The 19,842-nt window shown below is 36.3% G+C and overlaps 1 protein-coding gene across 1 annotated transcript in view; it reads right to left on the reverse strand.

Moving 5' to 3' along the window:
* Positions 1 to 19,842, reverse strand: part of PXDNL (peroxidasin like) — a 420,144-nt gene that overhangs the window by 92,543 nt on the left and 307,759 nt on the right. Inside the window, exons 13-15 of the mRNA XM_021672892.2 lie at positions 11,107 to 11,219; positions 8,007 to 8,163; positions 602 to 710 (exon numbers count right to left, since the gene is read on the reverse strand). Coding sequence (XP_021528567.2) covers positions 602 to 710; positions 8,007 to 8,163; positions 11,107 to 11,219 — 379 coding nt within the window. The remainder of the gene's footprint in view (positions 1 to 601; positions 711 to 8,006; positions 8,164 to 11,106; positions 11,220 to 19,842) is intronic.

Here is a 19,842-nt window from a genome sequence, read left to right on the forward strand (position 1 = left end):
CAAATGGGACTCAATTTGGGGTTTTACGATGTCCCTTTTGACAACTAACTACAAATGCTGAATATATGCTTTGTTCGATTGTGATGAAACCAATGATCTTGTTTTGTTAATACATTCTGCTGTTACAAACACAGAGAAGTTTCTGGGATTGGAAGGTTTTACTAGTCCATAAACATTGCAATTCGAATTAAAATAATGTAAAGTGCCAAATATCCTAACCATAATGTTTGTTGTAGGCTCCCAGTTTACACCGAGGTATGTTCAACTTGATAATTATTCTCAATTCACACGTTGCAGGAGCACTGCATCGGACACTGTTTGGCGATGCTTAGGTAACAGAGCCCATTGCCTAGTGCCTACTGTCAGACTGTATAGCAAGGACCTTTGGCATCAATTAATGCCACTTAGATTATACGGGGAAGAAGTTTTCCCTTTTTTAGGGTGAACTGATAATGATGGCTAGCCCAGATGGGGACATACACACAAGAACTAAAGAAAGCATTCTTTTTCAGTCTTATGCACTATAATGTGACTTATGGATATTATAATAACGAAGTACAAAAGAAAACAAGCTCGCAATCTATATAAAAAAAATTCTTACTGTGAAAACAAATGTCTTCGTGTGAAGTTAATTGCGCTGTCAACTCTCTGTACAGCATCAAGAATGGAAGATTCGACAAAGTCTTCGCCAGCTTGTCTACCCTGTATAGCTTTGAAAATCAATTCCATGATTAAAAATATCAAACAGACCTTGAAGTTAGGAACGATATGATACAAATCACATTACGTTTTTAAGAGAAAACCTCCAAGACAATGAAAATGTTATAAATATCTACATGATAATGCCCATTGCAGAGATGTAGGTAATTATCTTGAAGCAAAGCTTCATCTAATAATAACAGTGTTATCTAGGGAATTAAAGTACTCCAAATTCTAGTAAGGCTATGTGAAATACTTCCTTTTGAACAATTCTGATTCACATGGGATCGAAGTTTGTCGGCAATTTGTCATCTTGTAGAGGGTATGAAATATGTTATCTCTTCAGCCAGCTTGCTTCAATGTTAAACATCAAAGCAAAGTATCTATTCCCCCATCCCACAGACGCTTCTTAGGGCAAGAATTGAACTCTCAGCAAGATTTATAGGAAAGTTAATTTATGCTTTTTCTATAGCTCTTCAACGTGAAAACTTTGCAAAGTTGAATGTAGAGCTGATTATTTCCAATCTACTAAATCTCCTTCAAATATGATTTAAGTTTAACCAAAAAGAAACAAATACTAAATAAAACTCATTATGAATGAATATAGTTCATATCAGAGAAATAGCACAGTATCTAGTTCATTTTTGAGATATTAAAAGTACAGTAACATTTTATATGACACAGACAAAACAATAACTTTTTAGCAGTGCTAAATACTGAAAGCAAGAGTCAGTACAGCTTTAAATGTTGAGTTTGAAAGGTGTATATTTTATGTATTATCAATAAGAACTCACAAGGAAGTAACTAATATAAGCCTAAGTCAAGGTGTTACCACAATATAGTATGATACAACTATATATGTATATGTCTATATATGTGTTTATATACATATTTAAGCATATATATTTCACAATAGACAATAGATGGGTCCATATAGCATTCTACATCTAGATATTACAAGAAAATTCCTTTATATTATGACCATCTATATGCCCTAGATTTTATTGTCTTAAAATGACCACTAACATAAAAAAATTTCAAGAAAAAAAATACCAATGGTATGGAACTGTTATAAGGAAAGAATAAAATTGAGGACTTTACTGAAAACCCTTCTCAGCACACAAGATTATGTGCAGCAATTATGAGTAAGTAGTGGCTCCACTGTCAAGTCATTGCAGCCTTTGTTATGACCACAAGACTGAGGCTCTACATGACCAGTGTTGCCTTTCCTGGTCCAAAAAGTATGTGGGATTGACCACATAGTAACTAAAGACAACTGAAAGAAAACAAAGATGGAAATTGATTAATTCAATTATATGAAATTAACAGCATCCTTTCAAGTAAGAACATGAACAAAAGAACTAATAGACAAATGACACAAATAACTGACAATATTTGCAATCTCAAACTCTGATGCAGAAATATTTTATTTCATACAAACAAACCTTATAATATACTAAGAAAAAAATATATAAGCAAGTTGTAAAAGAGGAAAGTTCAAAAGTTAATAAGGATATAACATGCTCAAAATCACTTGTAACCTCAAAAATGAAATTTTAAGTGTCAATAAACTACCATTTTATGCTTATTCTGGCAAAAAATAAAAAGCTGGTTAAAGCCAAAGTTTGACAGGAATGAGAGGACTAATAAATCCTCAGGCAGCCTGATGGGACTGTGGAATTAACACCTATTTTGGGGATTGCAAATTTAGAGCCTTTTTTTGGTAGGGGAGATGGAAGTTGTTACTTAGTAAAATTGCATAGGCACGCATCCTCTCATACAGCAATTCTAATCCCATGCATATATTCAGAAAAATTATAATTGAAATCCACAAGTGTAGGTATGAGAATGTTTATTGCAACTTTGTGCAGTAGGAATTGTAGAAAATTGGTTGTATGGCAGTGGAAATGTAGACGTATTAGTCTGTTCTCATATTGCTATAAAGTACTACCTGAGACTGGGTAATTGGTAAAGAACAGAGATTTAATTGTCTTACAGTTCCTCAGGCTATACAGGAAGCATAACTGGGGAGGCCTCAGGAGACTTACAATAGTGGCAGAAGGTGAAGAGGATGGAAGCGTATGTTACATGGCTAGAGCAGGAGAGAGAGCAAAGGGAGAGAGGCTGCGCACTTTTAAACAGCCAGATCTCATGAGAATTCACTCGCTATTACAAGAACAGCAGGGGGAAAATTCACCCCAATCACCTCCCACCAGGCCCCTGCTCCAACATTGGGGATTACAACTAGACATGCGATTTGGACAGGGACACAAATCCAGACTATACCAGTGTGCAAGGAGAATGTTCGACATGGAATATCATGCAACAGTTAGAACTGTCTGTGCATACATGGACAGACACTTAAAAGATGCTTAAGGTAACAATTAGAAAACTAAAAAAGATTACTATAACATGATTGAATTAAAATACCTAATACTTAGATGTAGGGTAGTTGTTACATATATAGCAAGGATGACAAAAGCTGAATATGGACATAAGAGGGAATGAATTCATTAATTAACCAATTGGATGAGAAATGTGTTATCTTTAACATACTTAAAGGTAATATAAATGTGTGTATGTGTACTGATAGACGCTGTTGTTTACAGAAGTATTCCCCCATTCATTGTATTATTAAAGTTTGACAAAAAATGAAATAGAAAACAAAACAAAAAGCTTGGCAAGATAGCAAAGATATGTCATGTATCTCTTAATTAGTTCATAAACTAATTTATACTCTATTCAGAGTAAATTTTAAAATGTAGTACAATAGCAATTTAAAACTCTTCAATTACCAATTTCACTTCATTAATGTGAATAAATATAACTAATGAAAATATTTTGATACCTTATTGTTCACTCACAACTCTGCAACAACTTCAGTGGCTTAGAAATTGATGTTTGTCTACACCATGACAAATACTGGTATTAAAATGGCAAATAATTCAAATGGTGAATTGTTTATATAGAGTTTTGAAAAATAACTAGAACTCACAAGAATTGAATAGGTTAATTAATGTGTAGCATTTGGAACACATGGTAAATGCTGAATAAATGTTAACTCTTATTTTTACTAGTAATATTCCTATGAGTTTAGTATAGGTTATTTCATTAACTTTACAGAAAAGGTCCCACTAACTTAAAGTCACTTAATGTAGGCTTAAATTCTCAATCTCAATGTAGCCAGTTTAGTTTGATGATAACTTATCGAGTTAAGGATACAGCTGAAGCAGTGAATCGAGTTAGGGTAAGGGAGCTGGGAAGGAAGATAAATCGGGAGGGCTCAGCTTCCTGCTTCTGCTATGAGGACATGCTAGGAGACAAGGTCTTCAGGGAAAGACCGGGGGTTCAGAGTCTAATATGTTCAAGGGCAGTTTTTAACATGAGGAATTGCAGGGACTATGGGCCCACCAAAATGAGGTGCCCAACAGACAATTAGACACTTGACTAGAAATTTCAGAGGAGATAACATTGCTTAGCATTATTTTCATATAATTTAAACCAGTATATGCATGTAGGTGCTCCAATTTTGTCATTTAATAAATTATGGGTCATCTTTGCATATTTCACCTTGCCCACATATTAATTCAATGTCTCAATGGTAAGAATTTTATCACAGACATGCCATAAACTGCTTCCTCATTACTGTTGCAGTATTTTTGTAACTATTGTTTGAATTCTATCATGGAAATATCGGAATTCTATGCCAAGAAGTACTCTTGAGAGAGTTCAGGTCCATCTTTTTAAAACCTAAGAAAATCAATTCCAGTTATGGGTAAGGAAGTTAGCCGAAGTGGCTGAGATCAATGGCTTAACCCAGGGTTTTCGTCTCACTGTCTCACAGTGCTAATGTTTCATACAAATGTGTTGTGTCTTCAGTGAAACTGAACCATTTTCACAAGCAAGAAATGGGTGTATACCTCAGCACTTACTAGCACTTCATAGTTCATATAATACAGGAAGCATTAAAATAAATTATTCTTAAACAAATATTGCTTTTTAAAACAATAAATGTATAAATATTTTATCTTAATGAACTATGTAGCATTTAGATACAAAATATTATCTAGAAAGAAGAAGGGGGCAAATAGAATTAATATTTGCTGATATCAAATACATTGACAACATCCTGAACAAAAGAATGGGTTCCCAGTAAATACTGTATCAGTCTTACAGGTCATTTAAATCTATGTAAACTGTTTAAAAATCTATTAAATGTAAAAGAAAAATGAGCTTTCTGAAAAAATTCCAGCTGTGGAAATCTTTTCTTTCTTTTGCCATCACAGATGCCCTGCTATAAACATCAGTCAGTAAAATGTAAATTTTGTATAATGCCTAGATGGTTATGTACTTTTCATGATCGTGCATTAATTTCTATAGCTGTAATTCCCAATGTAAATTAAAAACTCAAAAGTCATAATCACTCTGCAAGTGGAGTTACAACATTCTACAATGACTAAGTAGGGGCAGCACAATTGGAAAATCCACCTGTGATGTATGAACTTTTCCTATTAGTTATAATGGCCTGGTGAATGAAAGGGTCTCAGTCATAACATTCAGAAGATATTACTTTATTTTGCCATATTTCCTCTTATTCTGCTAGGGCTGTATAAACATATACACACTCCTTGTGTTTGATCTTAAATTTACTCAAAACATTTAAATTTATATTCTTGCATCTTTTACTTCATTAAAAAATATTTCTAACATTATGAAATTTATTTGATATAAATTACTTTTCCCTCATATTGACATACAAATGCCCCAGAGCAAAAGAAAAGTTTTTCTTTGTTGAATAACATTTATTTTATTGTATTATCTCCCTATAGACTGATTTTCTGTTTTCAATACCATAGAACAGAGTATCAGTGAATGCTATCACTATTCTAACATCTGGTAAATAAAGCGATTAATACATTTTGCTCAATGTTTTACTGTTTTGTTTTGTTTTGTTTTGTTTTTTGAGACAAAGTCTCACTCTGTCATCGAGGCTGGAGTGTAGTGGTGCAATCTTGACTCACTGCAACCTCCACCTCTCAGGTTCAAGTGATTCTCCTGCCTCCGCCTCCCAAATAGCTGGGACTACAGATGCACGGCACCATGCCCGGTTAATTTTTATATTTTTAGTAGAGACAGGGTTTCACTATGTTGGCCAGGCTGGTCTCGAACTCCTGAAAGTCAGGATCTGCCTGCGTTGGCTCCCAAAGTGCTGGGATTACAGGAGCGAGCCACTGCATCTGGCCTGAATGTTTTACTTTTAATATGTATGTATAATTACATTTAGTTAAATTTCTGTCAAAGAAGATGAAATTCTTATGTTGGAGATTCTGAAATGTTTTTTCACTGTGACTACAGTGCTTCTGTGTATGTGGAAGAGCAAGACAGAGAGAGAGAGAGTATTCGTTTGCTTGTGTGTTTGTTTAATGGTAAAGATTTTTAGCATTTCTAAAACATGATGATATTAATTTAAATTCTGTAATAACTTTTTCCAAAACCTATCTATCTCAAGGGCGTTTTACCAGAGGTCTCATGATCTGTCAGTGTCTTCCATCACCCCCAGATGGGACCACCTATTTGCAGGGATCCCAATGATATCTACATTACGGTGAGTTGTACAATTATTTCATTATATATTATAATATAATAATAGAAATAAAGTGCACAATAAGTGTAATGTACTTGAATCATCCCAAACCCATTTCCTCACCCCCAGTCTGTAGAAAAATTGTCTTCAACGAAACCAGTCCCCGGTGCCAAAAAGGCTGGGGACCCTTGACCTGGGCAAAAGAAATGCTCAGAAGTTTGAGATCTCAGAATATGTAAGTGAAAATGAAAGTGAAATGAAAGTATATGAAAAAAAATGAAAGTATTCATATGACAGGAACATGGCAAATCTTTAAAAGTATAAGTTGATAAGCTAAATCTATTTTTAACCAGGCCTGTATTATGAAATAGTATTGAATACAATGAAAGAGTTACCCAATCTCTTTTATAAACCCATAGGGCCTGGAAAACCCAAAATAAATTTAAAAAAGAATCTATAAAACCGTATTTATGAAATTTGTTCATTTTTAAGGATACTGAAAGATGAGCAAAGCCAAAATATCACTCCAAATGCTTGTAGCTAAAGTCCTGTATTTCAGCTGTTGATTGTCAATACAGCAAAACTCCTGAACCCATTTGCAAAAAACGCAACTCTAATGTCAACTCCCACATGCAGACATGCTGTGCTTTCCGTCAATGCTTCCCCTTGCAGGGAACATACCACACAACCTTCATTCACAGCCTGTCTCCACTTGCAAATAACCTCACCTGAGTTTCAGAACAGTCTATGCAAATCTGCCTACAAATGGACTCTCCCATCTCCCTTGTGAACTAAATAATCAAAAAAAAAAAGAAAAGAAAAGTCTTTTACAGTAAACAGTATTTTAAACAGTCATTCTACATAATCAACCAGCAGAGGGTTCTAGCTATATAATCAGATTGATGATAAAATGTACAAAGCTATGCCAATAACGTTGGCCAATTTTAAATGCCTGCAAACATTGAGATATTTATTCTAGTGGTTATAAATCTTACTTGATACTTTGATGGGTTGATTTTTAGTTTTAAACTAAGATTAAATATGCCAGGCTAGTGTACCTAATACATGTTGAATTTCATATTATGTTTCGAACTCCGGCTCAAATTTTGGCTATAAATACATCTTGCATTCTATGATTTTTGGCTGTAAGAAAACATGATATGCATTTGCAAATCTTTGCTATTTATGTTCTTTTTTGGCATTGTTATTTTTTACTTTATATTCCTTGAGATTGTTTATATTGGGCCGGGCTCAGTGGCTCACGCCTGTAATCCCAGCACTTTGGGAGGCCAAGGCGGGTGGATCACAAGGTCAAGAGATCGAGACCATCCTGGTCAACATGCTGAAACTCCGTCTCTACTAAAAATATAAAAAATTAGCTGGGCATGGTGGTGCATGCCTGTAATCCCAGCTACTCAGGAGGCTGAGGCAGGAGAATTGCCTGAACCCAGGAGGTGGAGGTTGCGGTGAGCCGAGATCGCACCATTGCATTTCAGCCTGGGTAACAAGAGTGAAACTCCATCTCAAAAAAAAAACAAAAAACCTTGTTTATATTTAAAAGTTTTTATTTTAAAAAGAATAAAACAGCTTTGACCACAAGCACACTTGACCAGAAAGAAAGTATAAGAAAGCATGATTAGTGAGGTCAGTCAGATAGCATTAGGAGTAGCAGCTGTTCAGAGACAGTTATTTGGGTGTTGTAAATGGAGCTACAAACACCTACCAGTGACTGTGAGAAACATGTTGGTCACAACAAGGCCAAATGAATTCCGAGCCACACAGTCATATCTGCCCTGGTCAAGGTGCCCTGCGTCGTAGATGGTCAGCGTGCCTTCACCATCCACGTGGAATTTACCACTCTCAGTAATCTGCACACCTTCCTAGGGAGCAAAAAATAATAGTCACTGGATGGGTGTGATTCCCTAAAAAATAATGTACTTACTTTTTTAAATGTAGGTTCATTTGTTCAACAGACATCTACTGCATGTCTGCTGTGTGTCAAGTACTGGAGGAGATATATGAATCTAGTGAGAGAAGGGAGACAGGAAAAGAGGTTTCTAGGAAGTGTGGTTTTTCTCTCTAATTATTAAATATGACAATCAAAAGTTCAATCATGTAATTATTTAATAGAATAATTATTTTAAAATCATCACTCCAATGGATGGATACACACAATTGATTCATATGTTTCTTACTGCTAAAGATAATTCTGGCAACTACATTTGATTGGGCACAGTGACTCATGCCTATAATCCCAGCGCTTTGGGAGGCTGAGGCAGGAGGGTAACTTGAGCCCGAGAGTTCAGGACAAGCCTGGATAACATAGCAAGACCCCATTGCTACAAAAAAAAATTAGAACAAAAGTCAGCCAGGCATGGTAGCATGTGCCTGTAGCTCTAGCTACTCAGGAGGCTGAGGCGAGAGGGTTGTCCAGAAGCGTGAGTCTGTAGTGAGCTATGATCATGCCACTGCACTGCAGCCTGTGCAACACAGCAAGATCCCATATCTAAAATAAAAAAATTTAAAAATTAACAAGGAGAAGAACACTCACACATCCATCATCTAAAAACATCAAAATATTTTTATTAACATATTTCTAATGCCCCTTCTATTTCTTTCTTGTAGGTACTCATGTTTTTATAGCTACACTGATATGCGTGTATTACATATATACTCAATTAAAAATATACTTTAAGAAGATAAAAATAACTAAGTTTTATATGAACTATGATTAAAGTGCATTTGCTTATAGTTAATATAGATTTACATACATTGTCATTATTATGGAGTTAATTTGAAAAAGTAAAAGGAATTGGCCTTTTGAGACTGCAGTAAAATGGCATGCCTCTGCCCTGCCTCCCCCCAAAAGCCTCACAGGCAACAGAAGATGCGAGATGCTTTTTTAAAAGAATTCACACTCCTGCTGTAGCCAACAGGCCAGAGTGTAACCATGAACGTTTAGAGTGAAAATGATGTTCCACCAGTCTTTGGATTCTCATAGCTGACTTTACCCAATGCTAGAACACAAGTCCTGGTGATTGGTAGCTGGTAACTCAGAGTAGGATTGAGGGGAAGTCTCAGGGACCTACCAGATGAGAGGGCAGATGAGAGAGACCAGACAGACACAAGTCAGGGATGAGGCAACCAGGTGCACAGGTTGCAAGGCCTCGCGGGTCCTTCCTTCAAAACCACACCTTCCCTGCCTCAAGCTGGGCCATTACTGAATTTCCTTTCAAAGTTTCTCCCTTGTCCTCCCTTCTCCTCACCCACTGCCAGAACTCCCAGACTAAATTTATAGCTCTGAAATGTTTGCTTAGAATCTCAGCAATCAGATCGCTTTCCAGCACATTCCTAATCTGCTTATAGTAGGGTGTTTCTATTGCTCGTAGCAAAGGTACGCTAACTCATACTATTTCCAAACTTGTGAGCTGAAGAGGACTGTTATGAAGAGTAAATGTGATCGGGTATGTGAAATGTCTGGCATAGAATCAGCACTCAATCAGTTTGTGATTAGAAGCTACCTTTTACAAAGTAGACACTGAGATATTCTGCTGATGTTATCGTAGAATGATGCACGTGGTAGAGTGTCGAATAAGGCTTTAGAGACTGACCAAAATGTATGTTTTCCACACTTTCTATTTTTAGCATAAAAATATTTTAACGTGGCTGGGCGTGGTGGCTCACACCTGTAATCCCAACACTTTGGGAGGCCGAGGTGGGCAGATCATGAGGTCAGGAGTTCGAAACCAGCCTGACCTATGGTGAAACCCTGTCTCTACTAAAAATACAAAAACTAGCTGTGAGTGATGGTAGGTGCCTGTAATACAGGCTACTCAGGAGGCTGAGGCAGGAGAATCACTTGAACTTGGGAGGCGGAGGTTGCAGTGAGCTGAGATCGCGCCACTGCACTCCAGCCTGGGTGACAGAGCAAGACTCCGTCTCAAAAAAACAAAATTAATATATAATATCAAATTGAAAGGAGTATATTAAAAAATATTCAGACTAGTGAGAGGACATGAACCAAAAGACTTAGGATTGAGACCCCTAAACTTACTCTTCATAGAGACCAGCGTGTGAGACTTGGCTACAGCACAGAGGAAGACCTTGCTACTATATAGCAGCAGCAGAAATGAGCCACGTGGTTTTGGAAAACAGTTTTGTGACCTTTCACAGATTTTCTATTTTGTCAAAATGTTTCAAAAACTGACGTTCAAGTGTGCAAATTTGTTGATTTTTAAGAACACTGAAATCTGAGACCCATCATTTTGTTTTGATGAAAAACTTGAAACAGAAGCAGCAGTTATGTTGGAAAATACGGCTTCCAGAAGACATTAAGATATATAAGTAGGCAGCTATTGTTTCTTCAAAGCCGTTCAGGTTTTGAAACTTCAGAACTACTTTTTCTTGTTTCTTTAACACCAAGTTTTTCATTCCTTTCCTGTTTTAGCCAATGACCTACTTTTAATCCACTTCTGAGTTATTAACTTAAAATGGTTTCTCATTAGCCACTAAACTCTTAATTTATGTGTCAAAACCAATTTTCCTTAGAGGAATTCAGTTATGCTTATGAAGTTTTCATCAACCAAGCAAATGAGAAAGGATAAACCTTATCAAAACACTGAACCAAAATCAGATACAATCACTTAAAAAAAAAAAGAAAAGAAGAAGAGACAGGAAATAAATCTGCTGCAGTATAAAAAGTATTATTTGCTAGCAAAAATCGCAACAGCAATAAATCGGTATGCGAATCATTACCTCCATTTCAGTGGGTCAATACATGTGTCAGTGTTTTTAATATTACTGTATCTTAGTTGAGATCTTACCTTATTCCAAGTAATTATGGGCTGTGGTTCTCCTTGAGCATGACATGAAATGTTTATATTCTTTCCAACCTCGACACTTGTATCCTGAGGAAGTTGAATAAACACTGGAAGAGCTGTGGAAACAAACCAAAATAACGTCATGTCAGTATCGTTTTTGTCAACATACGCCAGCTGAGTAAGTGGTATGCATCTGAGTGCCATATTGGTTAAGCACAGCAGTTTTTTAAAAATCAATTACTTGAAAATCTAGTGGAATAACAAGCAGCACACCCAGGCTGGCGGCAAGGACTGCGGAGGTGAGAGCAGGAATTAGGCAAAAGGAACGCACTGAAGCTTTAACTACATTTGCATTTTTTTTTTTTTTTTTTTTTTGAGACGGAGTTTCGCTCTTGTTACCCAGGCTGGAGTGCAATGGCGTGATCTCGGCTCACCGCAACCTCCGCCTCCTGGGTTCAGGCAATTCTCCTGCCTCAGCCTCCTGAGTAGCTGAGACTACAGGCACGCACCACCATGCCCAGCTAATTTTTTCTATTTTTAGTAAAGATGGGGTTTCACCATGTTGACCAGGATGGTCTCGATCTCTTGACCTCGTGATCCACCCACCTCGGCCTCCCAAAGTGCTGGGATTACAGGCGTCAGCCACCGCGCCTAGCCAGCTACATTTGCATTTTAACACACATCTCTTCAGTTTAGCCGTGGGTACAGGATTTTCATTATTCTTTCTCAGTACTTTTTGGTAAGTGTGAAATAAAACTATACGGTAACATCAGAACTTATTTGTGGCTAAGATAAAAAGATCCAGCTCTTCAGTGAGAATCTCATTTCCTCAGAAAACGCAAACTACCATAATACACCTAATATGAAATAGATAATTGAGATAGCTCTATAACTGTTTAAAAAATGAATTCATAATCCTTAAAACTCCCCAAACAAGAAATCTCCAGGAAGGAATTAAAATTATTTTACTGAAGAATTTGACACAGTGTTTAAAAAATTTAACAGCAGTTTTATAGAATGTCCTCTATAAAATAACAGAGGAGGGAATACTTCCCAGCTCCCTTTGGGAGGCTCACCCTAATATCAAAACCAGATAACGACTTCAAAAAATGAAAAAAAAAAAAAAAAAACTACAGTCCAATACTCCTCATAAACATACACACAAAAATCATTAACAAGATACTGGCAAATAGAATTTATGAATATAAAAAGGTTTATACACCATGAGCAAGTAAGGTATATTCCCAGGATGCAATACTGGTTCATTATCTGAAAATCAATCAATATAATCCATCATGTTAACTGCTAAAGAAGAAAAGTCACATAGTAGTATCAATAAATAAAAAGTGTTTGCCTATATTCAACACTCATTATGAGCTAAAGACCTCTCAGAAAGAAAATAAGAGCAGAGGGAAACTTACACAGCTTGGGAAGGAGCACGTACGAAAGCCCTAGAGTAAGAAACACGGTGAATACTTTTCCCTTAGGAAGTAAGGCAGGGATATCTGTCCTTTCCAGTCTTATTCAACATACTGCTATAAGTTCTAGCTTGTGCGCCATGGAAAGAAGAGGATATAGAAAGCAAACAGAATGGAAAAGAAGAGATAAAACTGTCCTTATTTACAAAAGAAATTATCTTCGAAGTAGAATATCCTAAGAAACATCAAAAATACTCCAAAGTGACTTCAGTAAGGTCTCTGTATAGAAGACACATGTATGTATTCATATATACATGGTATTTATTTTATATACAATCAATGAACATATGGACATATGTCTTTTTTTAAAAATATTTACAATTGGTCAAAAACATGGAATAATTAGGTATAAATTTAACAAAACATCTACAGTACTTACAAACTAAAAACTGCAAAATGATGATGTACAAAATCAGAGATTTTTTAAAAATGAATAAGCATATGTGCATGAATTGAAAATCTAAAGACGGTTAAGGTGTCATTTGTTTACAAGTTGATAGACACGCTTAATGCAATTCTCATTAAAATCCCAGCAAGATTTATTTTATAGCTATAGATCAGATTATTCTAAAATTTATGTGGAAATGCAAAGAAACTAGAATAGCCAAATACTTACAGCCAACTGATCTTCAACAAGGCCAACAAAAACATAAAGTGGGGAAAGGATGCCCTATTCAACAAATGGTGCTGGATAATTTTCAAGCCACATGGAGAAGAATGAAACTGGATCCTCATCTCTAACCTTACACAAAAATCAACTCAAGATGGATTAAAGACTTAAATCTAAGACCTGAAACCATAAAAACTATAGAAGATAACGTCAGAAAATCCCTTCTAGACATTGGCTTAGGCAAGGACTTCATGACCAAGAACTCAAAAGCAACTGCAACTAAAACAAAGATAAATAAATGGGACTTAATTAAACTAACAAGCTTCTGTACAGTAAAAGAAATAATCAGTAAACAGACAACCCACAGAATGGAGGAAAATCTTTGCAATCCCTGCATCCAACAAGGACTAATATTCAGAATCTACAAGGAGCTCAAACAAATCAGCAAGAAAAAAACAAATAATCCCTTCAAAATGTGGGCTAAGAACATGAATAGACAATTCTCAAAAGAAAATGCCAATGGCCAAGAAACATGAAAAAATGCTCAACATCACTAATGATCAGGGAGATGCAAATCAAAGAGAAAATGTAATACCACCTTACTCCTGCAAGAATGGTCATAATCAAAAAATTAAAAAATAATAGACGCTGGCATGGATGTGGTGGAAAGGGAACACTTTTACACTGCTGATGGGAATGTAAATTAGTACAACCACTATGGAAAACAGTCTGGAGATTCCTTAAAGAATTTAAGTACAGGCTGAGTGCAGTGGCTCATGCCTGTAATCTCAGCACTTTGGGAGACTAAGGCAGGTGGATCACTTGAGACCAGGAGTTTGAGACCAGCCTGGCCAACATGGTGAAAACCTCTCTCTACTAAAAATACAAAAATTAGCCAGGCATGGTAGCACATACCTGCAATGCCAGCTACTCAGGAGGCTGAGGCAGGAAAATCGCTTGAACCTGGAAGGCAGTAAGCCAAGATCACACCACTGCACTCCAGCCCAGATGACACAGCAAGACTCCATCTCAAAAAAAAAAAAAAAAAGAAGTAAAAGTAGAACTACCATTTGATCCAACAATCCAGCATTGGCTATCTACCCAGAGAAAAAGAAGTAATTATACCGAAAAGATACTTGCACATGCAGGTTTATAAAAGCACAATTCGCAAATGCAAAAATATGAAACCAGCCCAAATGCCCATCAATTAACAAGTGGATTAAAAAATTGTGGTGTATGTATATATCATGGAATACTACTCAGCCATAAAGGGGAATGAAATAATGGCATTTGCAGCAACCTGGATGGAATTGGAGACTATTATTCTAACTGAAGTAACTCAGGAATGGAAAACCAAATATTGTATGTTCGCACTCATAAGTGGGAGCTAAGCTATGAGGATGCAAAGAGATAATAATGATACAATAGACTTTGGGGACTCGGGGGAAAGGGTGGGAGGGTGGTGAGAGATAAAAGACTACATATTGGGTGCAATGTACACTGCTTGGGCAATGAGGTGCACCAAAATCACAGAAATAACCACTAGAGAACTTATTCATGTAACCAAACACCACCTATTGCCCCCAAACCTACTGAGATTAATGGATTTCCAAAAATTCCACTGGAAAATAATAATAATAATAATTCACGTGGCAGGGACCTCTGGGGATATTACTGGTGAAATATCATGAATGAGTCCACACCACCCACGAAAGCTCTCCCACACTGCAGCTATCCCACAACACTCGACATAGCCCACAACACATGTCACCCTTACCGACCGAGCATGAACATTTATTCAATATTTATCTTCTGCTGATGAAATACATTTTAAAATTAAAATAATAGCTAAAGTATCTGTCTTGGAAGGAAGTTACATTTCTGAGTCTGAACTGGGCCACAGAGAAACAACTGAGACCAGGAAGGGTCTGAAAACACAGGAAACAGGATATTGAGAGGACTTTTCTAGTTGTCTTAGCATTGCTGCTAAGGCCTAAGGCACAGGGAGAAAAGTGAGATGTGTCCCAGCCAAGATGTGCAGAGGGCCAGCAGCATCACACTGCCTCCCCGCTGCGGGCCTTACTGAGCAGAGCCAGAGCCTGTCCGACACCACTAGGTGACTGTGTGAGAGACGGGTCCATGTCCTTTGGGCAGTGCAGTGCTCAGGGTAAGAGGCACCAGATGGCTTAGCTCTGTGTCCTCACACACATCTCACTTTGAATTGCAATAATTCCCATGTGTCAAGGGCTGGACCCAGTAGAAATGACTGAATCGTGGGGATGGTTTTCCCCATACTGTTCTCGTGTCTTACCTAATTTTGATGACTTATCACTCCAAATTTATATTAAATGACAGTGATAAGAGTAGAAATCTTTGGTTAGTGGAAAAAAAATTCGTTACTGAAAATATTCCTTTCTTTAGTGAAAATATTATCATCTCATTTACTGATTAAGCAAGATTCTAGCTAATGAGGTCAGTAGATCTATTTTATCATGTTACATATCTATTCAGATCTATGTTATGAAGATTTTTTGATGAGAATAAATGTTGAATGTTTAACAAATGCCTTTTTAGTAGCTATGGAAATACTCATGATTTTTCTCCCTAAATCTATTAATATAAAATATATTAATTAATAAAATATATTAATAAAATATATTCATTGCTTTCCTACTACTGTTTCATTCTTAATTTCTGGAATAAATACCACTAATGTTTTTAATGTGCTGGTGGAGTCTTTGATTATCTATGATTACATTTATTTACTTTCATTTTGGATTTTCATGCGGACATGTAAGAGCTTTGCTTTTTATTTTTAATTAATTCTTAGAGTTTTATTATCAAGATTATGCTTGTTTTTTAAAAATATTTTATGGCAATCATTATTTTCTATTCCCCAAAGCAATTTAAATAACATTGGAAATGTTATTTAAAGGAGTGATAGTTCCTCCTGGGAAAGTGCCTGACCGCATGATTTACTAAAGGTAGCTCTGCCACAAGTTTAATACATGGAATAACTAACAACCTCTACAGCCATGCTAGGGTCATAATTTGAATATCTGCTCTGCTCTGATATCTGGCAACTTGTTTCATCCTTGTTATATTCTGTTTAGATTTCTCTCTCTTTTGATGTAAATTTTCATTTATTAGATTTTTCTGTAAAATTACTAATGTCATTCATTGCTTACAAATATTTGTATATAATTAACCAAAATACTAGTGGAAAAAATAAAATGCGTAAGTATGGGTTAGAAGCATCTCTGGAGTGAAAAGGCACTGTCAAAACACATGAGGGAGATAAAGGCAGACACGAAAAAGCCAGCATAATGCTCTGAAAACAGAGAGCTAAAAGAGATTGAAAAGAAAATCAGAGAGCTAGAAATCGAGCAAAGAAGATCAACAGATGAGTGACAATCATTTTGGACTCAGGAACCCTTTACTTTTAAAAATTATTGACAAGCTCTAAGAGCTTTTATTATGTGGCTTATATGTAGCTCTGCTTACTGAGAATTTAAAAATTTATATGTTCATTTTAAAATTACAATTATAAACTCATAGCATTTTTCAATAACATATTTTTATGAAAATTAACTATATTTTCTACAAATAAAAGTAGTGAGTAGAGTAGCATTATTTTACAAGAAGTTTTTAGAAGAAGTGCTTTCAAATTCAATCTCTTACAATTAGTTGTTTTGGTTGAAGTCTATGAATAAAATGTTACCTCACAAAGACATGCTTTTAAAAGAATAGGAGTATTTGTAAGGATTTTTCAGATAATTGTAAAAATTCTTTGATACTATACCCAAATTTGACAATTGGTAGCTTCTTCCGATAATTTCCTTTATCACACAGACTACTGAAAGGATATGTATACGAAGGTCAAGATATAATGAAAGTCATATTTTCCCGTTTTATCAGTAACAGCATCAAGTAAAATTACCTTTCTTTTTTATTTTCCGCTACAAGCAAAGGATATAACGATACACTCCTGCCATTTGGTGCCCACTCTGTTGGTTCAGGCTGAGGCTCCAGCAGTTTTCCTCAGCATGACTTTTCCACCATCAGTGCAAACGTCAACCCAGCGAAGAGGCAAATTACCTCCTGACACTATTATGAGAAAGTTTTAACCTAGGAAACTCCCTGCAGGGGTCCAGGGATCTCCCTCAACCAGCAATCTGCAGAACACACTTTGAGACATATTACAACATACACAAAATGTGGGGATTCCCCAAAAAGAAAGAAATAATGAGACACAAGGAATGTTAAAAGAATTAATTCAAGAGAACATTCCTTAAGTAAAATAGTATTTGTATCTCCATAGTAGAAAAAACAAAAAAACACCGAATACCTGAAGAAAATTCAACACTAAGACACGCTAGGCAGAATGAGACTGTCATAGCACATGACATTCATGAAGATGTACTTAATATGCCCAAAATCTAGTCAAGGAAGCAATTCCTCGCTGAAAGGAGATGAAGGTTCTGCAAAGTATTACTGGGAGCATGCATTGGAGGGAAAATGCTGCTCATAATCTCAGAGATAAAATGTTTGACCTGCTCTACTTTTTCTTGAATTCATTCACTCTTCCGTTCCCACCATTGTGATCCTCGTTTCTAGATCTCATAACGTATCACTTGGTTACAGTCGTAGCTCCAGTGGTTTCTTGCTTTCATTTTTTTCTCCATTCCAACCTATCCTATCCTCTTTAGGTTAACGAATATTCTTTATTATTATTATTTTTTTGAGAGAGAGTCTTGCTTTGTGGCCCAGGCTGGAGAACAGTGGCATGATCTTGGCCTACTGAAATCTTCGTCTCCCTGGTTCAAATGATTCTCCTTCCTAAGCCTCCTGCCTCAGTCTCCTGAGTAGCTGGGATGACAGGCACATACCATGATGCCCGGCTAATTTTTGTATTTTTAGTAGAGACGGGGTTTCACTATGTTGGCCAGGCTGCTCTCAAACTGCTGACCTCAGGTGATCCACCTGCCTTGGCCTCCCAAAGTGCTGGGATTACAGGCATGAGCCACCACCACACCCAGCCCAGGTTAATGAATATTCCAAATAATCGATCTGATCAAGACTTTTAATAGTTCTATCATCTGAAGCCTAGATCAGATGTGTTCCAACTCAACTAACCATCCCAATTAACTCCTCCCATATGGCCCTCACTTGCCACCATTCACAAAATCTGCTGCTACACTTAGGGCTCTTTGCTCTCTAAAAAACTTGTTTGCTTCCATATTCACGCCAATTGCTAGTGGTATTTTCTCAACTACAGATATTTGATAGATTTATCAAATTCTTCTACATATGCCAACTCCTAGATTAAATGGTGTATTCCAGTACTGATTTCAACAGGGGCAACTTATGGTCGTCTTAGAGAGTCAAGGTAAGGAAGTGAAGTGGCTTCTAGATTGAGATCTAAAGCCTCAACAGGAGGAAGTCAGGTGAAAGTATGTGGCAATGGGGAAAAATCAAGACGAGGCTCTTTAGTGTCCTTTTGATTTTAATAGTATGTGTGGACTTACAATTGGTCCCATTTTAAAAGACATAATGTAAATACCACCTAATTTTTGGATTTTAGTTGAACACCAAAAGTAGTTTGAAACATTCTACAGACCAGCTTTTGGTATTTCCTGTTAGACAGAAAAGATGTTTGTCATGGCACCTTTCCACAACTGTATTTTCAAATCTCCCACCCGTTTGAGTAACTATTTGCACATCTTCACTACAATCCTTTTTCCCCCACATAGAACCTCAACTTTCTTTATTAAAAAAATCAATTAATATGCCTAAACTATAAAGGGAAATTAATTGCTAACAGACCATATGTAGACATCAGCTCAGCGTAGGTTTTCATCTGTGTTCAGGCATCATGAACACGTCAGCATTGCCCGTGTTTCTTCTCACACCTGCGTTGACACGTGCAGCGGAGCTTTGCTTTCCTCCTCCTATACTCTCATCAATATGTGTTACCTCTGAATTGAGATCTACTAAGTCAAAGCAAATTGTAGCAAATGGTGGAGAGACTTACGGAATTATGTTGAAATGTAAAGCGGTGCTGAAAACGCAGTTTAGGTGATGTACATTTTGTAATTAAGTTCCATCATCTCAAGCCAGAAAGCAAGAAAAAATTTCAATAGTAATTAATAACAATCATTTTCATTTTTATATTGAAATTATTTTTAGAATTCGAATCTTGAATTTTCTCCCTTTTTATATCTCAGTTGACAATAATTATGGATGAATAATAGAATCTCATTCCACAGTATATATATGTAGGATAAATCTAAGTACAGTTGTCACATGAAGAGTCTGCGGGGAGTTTCTTCACTGTACTCCCAATACCACTGAACATAAAACATACATCAGTGTCAGGGTGAGATTCAGCCAATCCGGCATGAGAAGCTGCATTCTTTTGTAAGATAGTCTAGGCAGGTAGGGCTAACTAATCATAGCAATTGTAAAAGATTTTGTAAGAAAAAGTGAAATGGCATTTTTAAGAAAAACATAATCATAATTAATATGAATAAAAATAAAATTCTAAAAAAATGAAGTTATGTAAAAGACTGATTGGAAGAAGATATCAACTCTCCAATTTCTTAGATCCTATAACATAATATATATATATATATGATTCTTAGACCCTAT

Source organism: Aotus nancymaae, unplaced genomic scaffold (assembly GCF_030222135.1).
Source record: "Aotus nancymaae isolate 86718 unplaced genomic scaffold, 86718_ANA_hifiasm-v0.15.2.pri h1tg000036l, whole genome shotgun sequence".
Taxonomy (NCBI): domain Eukaryota; kingdom Metazoa; phylum Chordata; class Mammalia; order Primates; family Aotidae; genus Aotus; species Aotus nancymaae.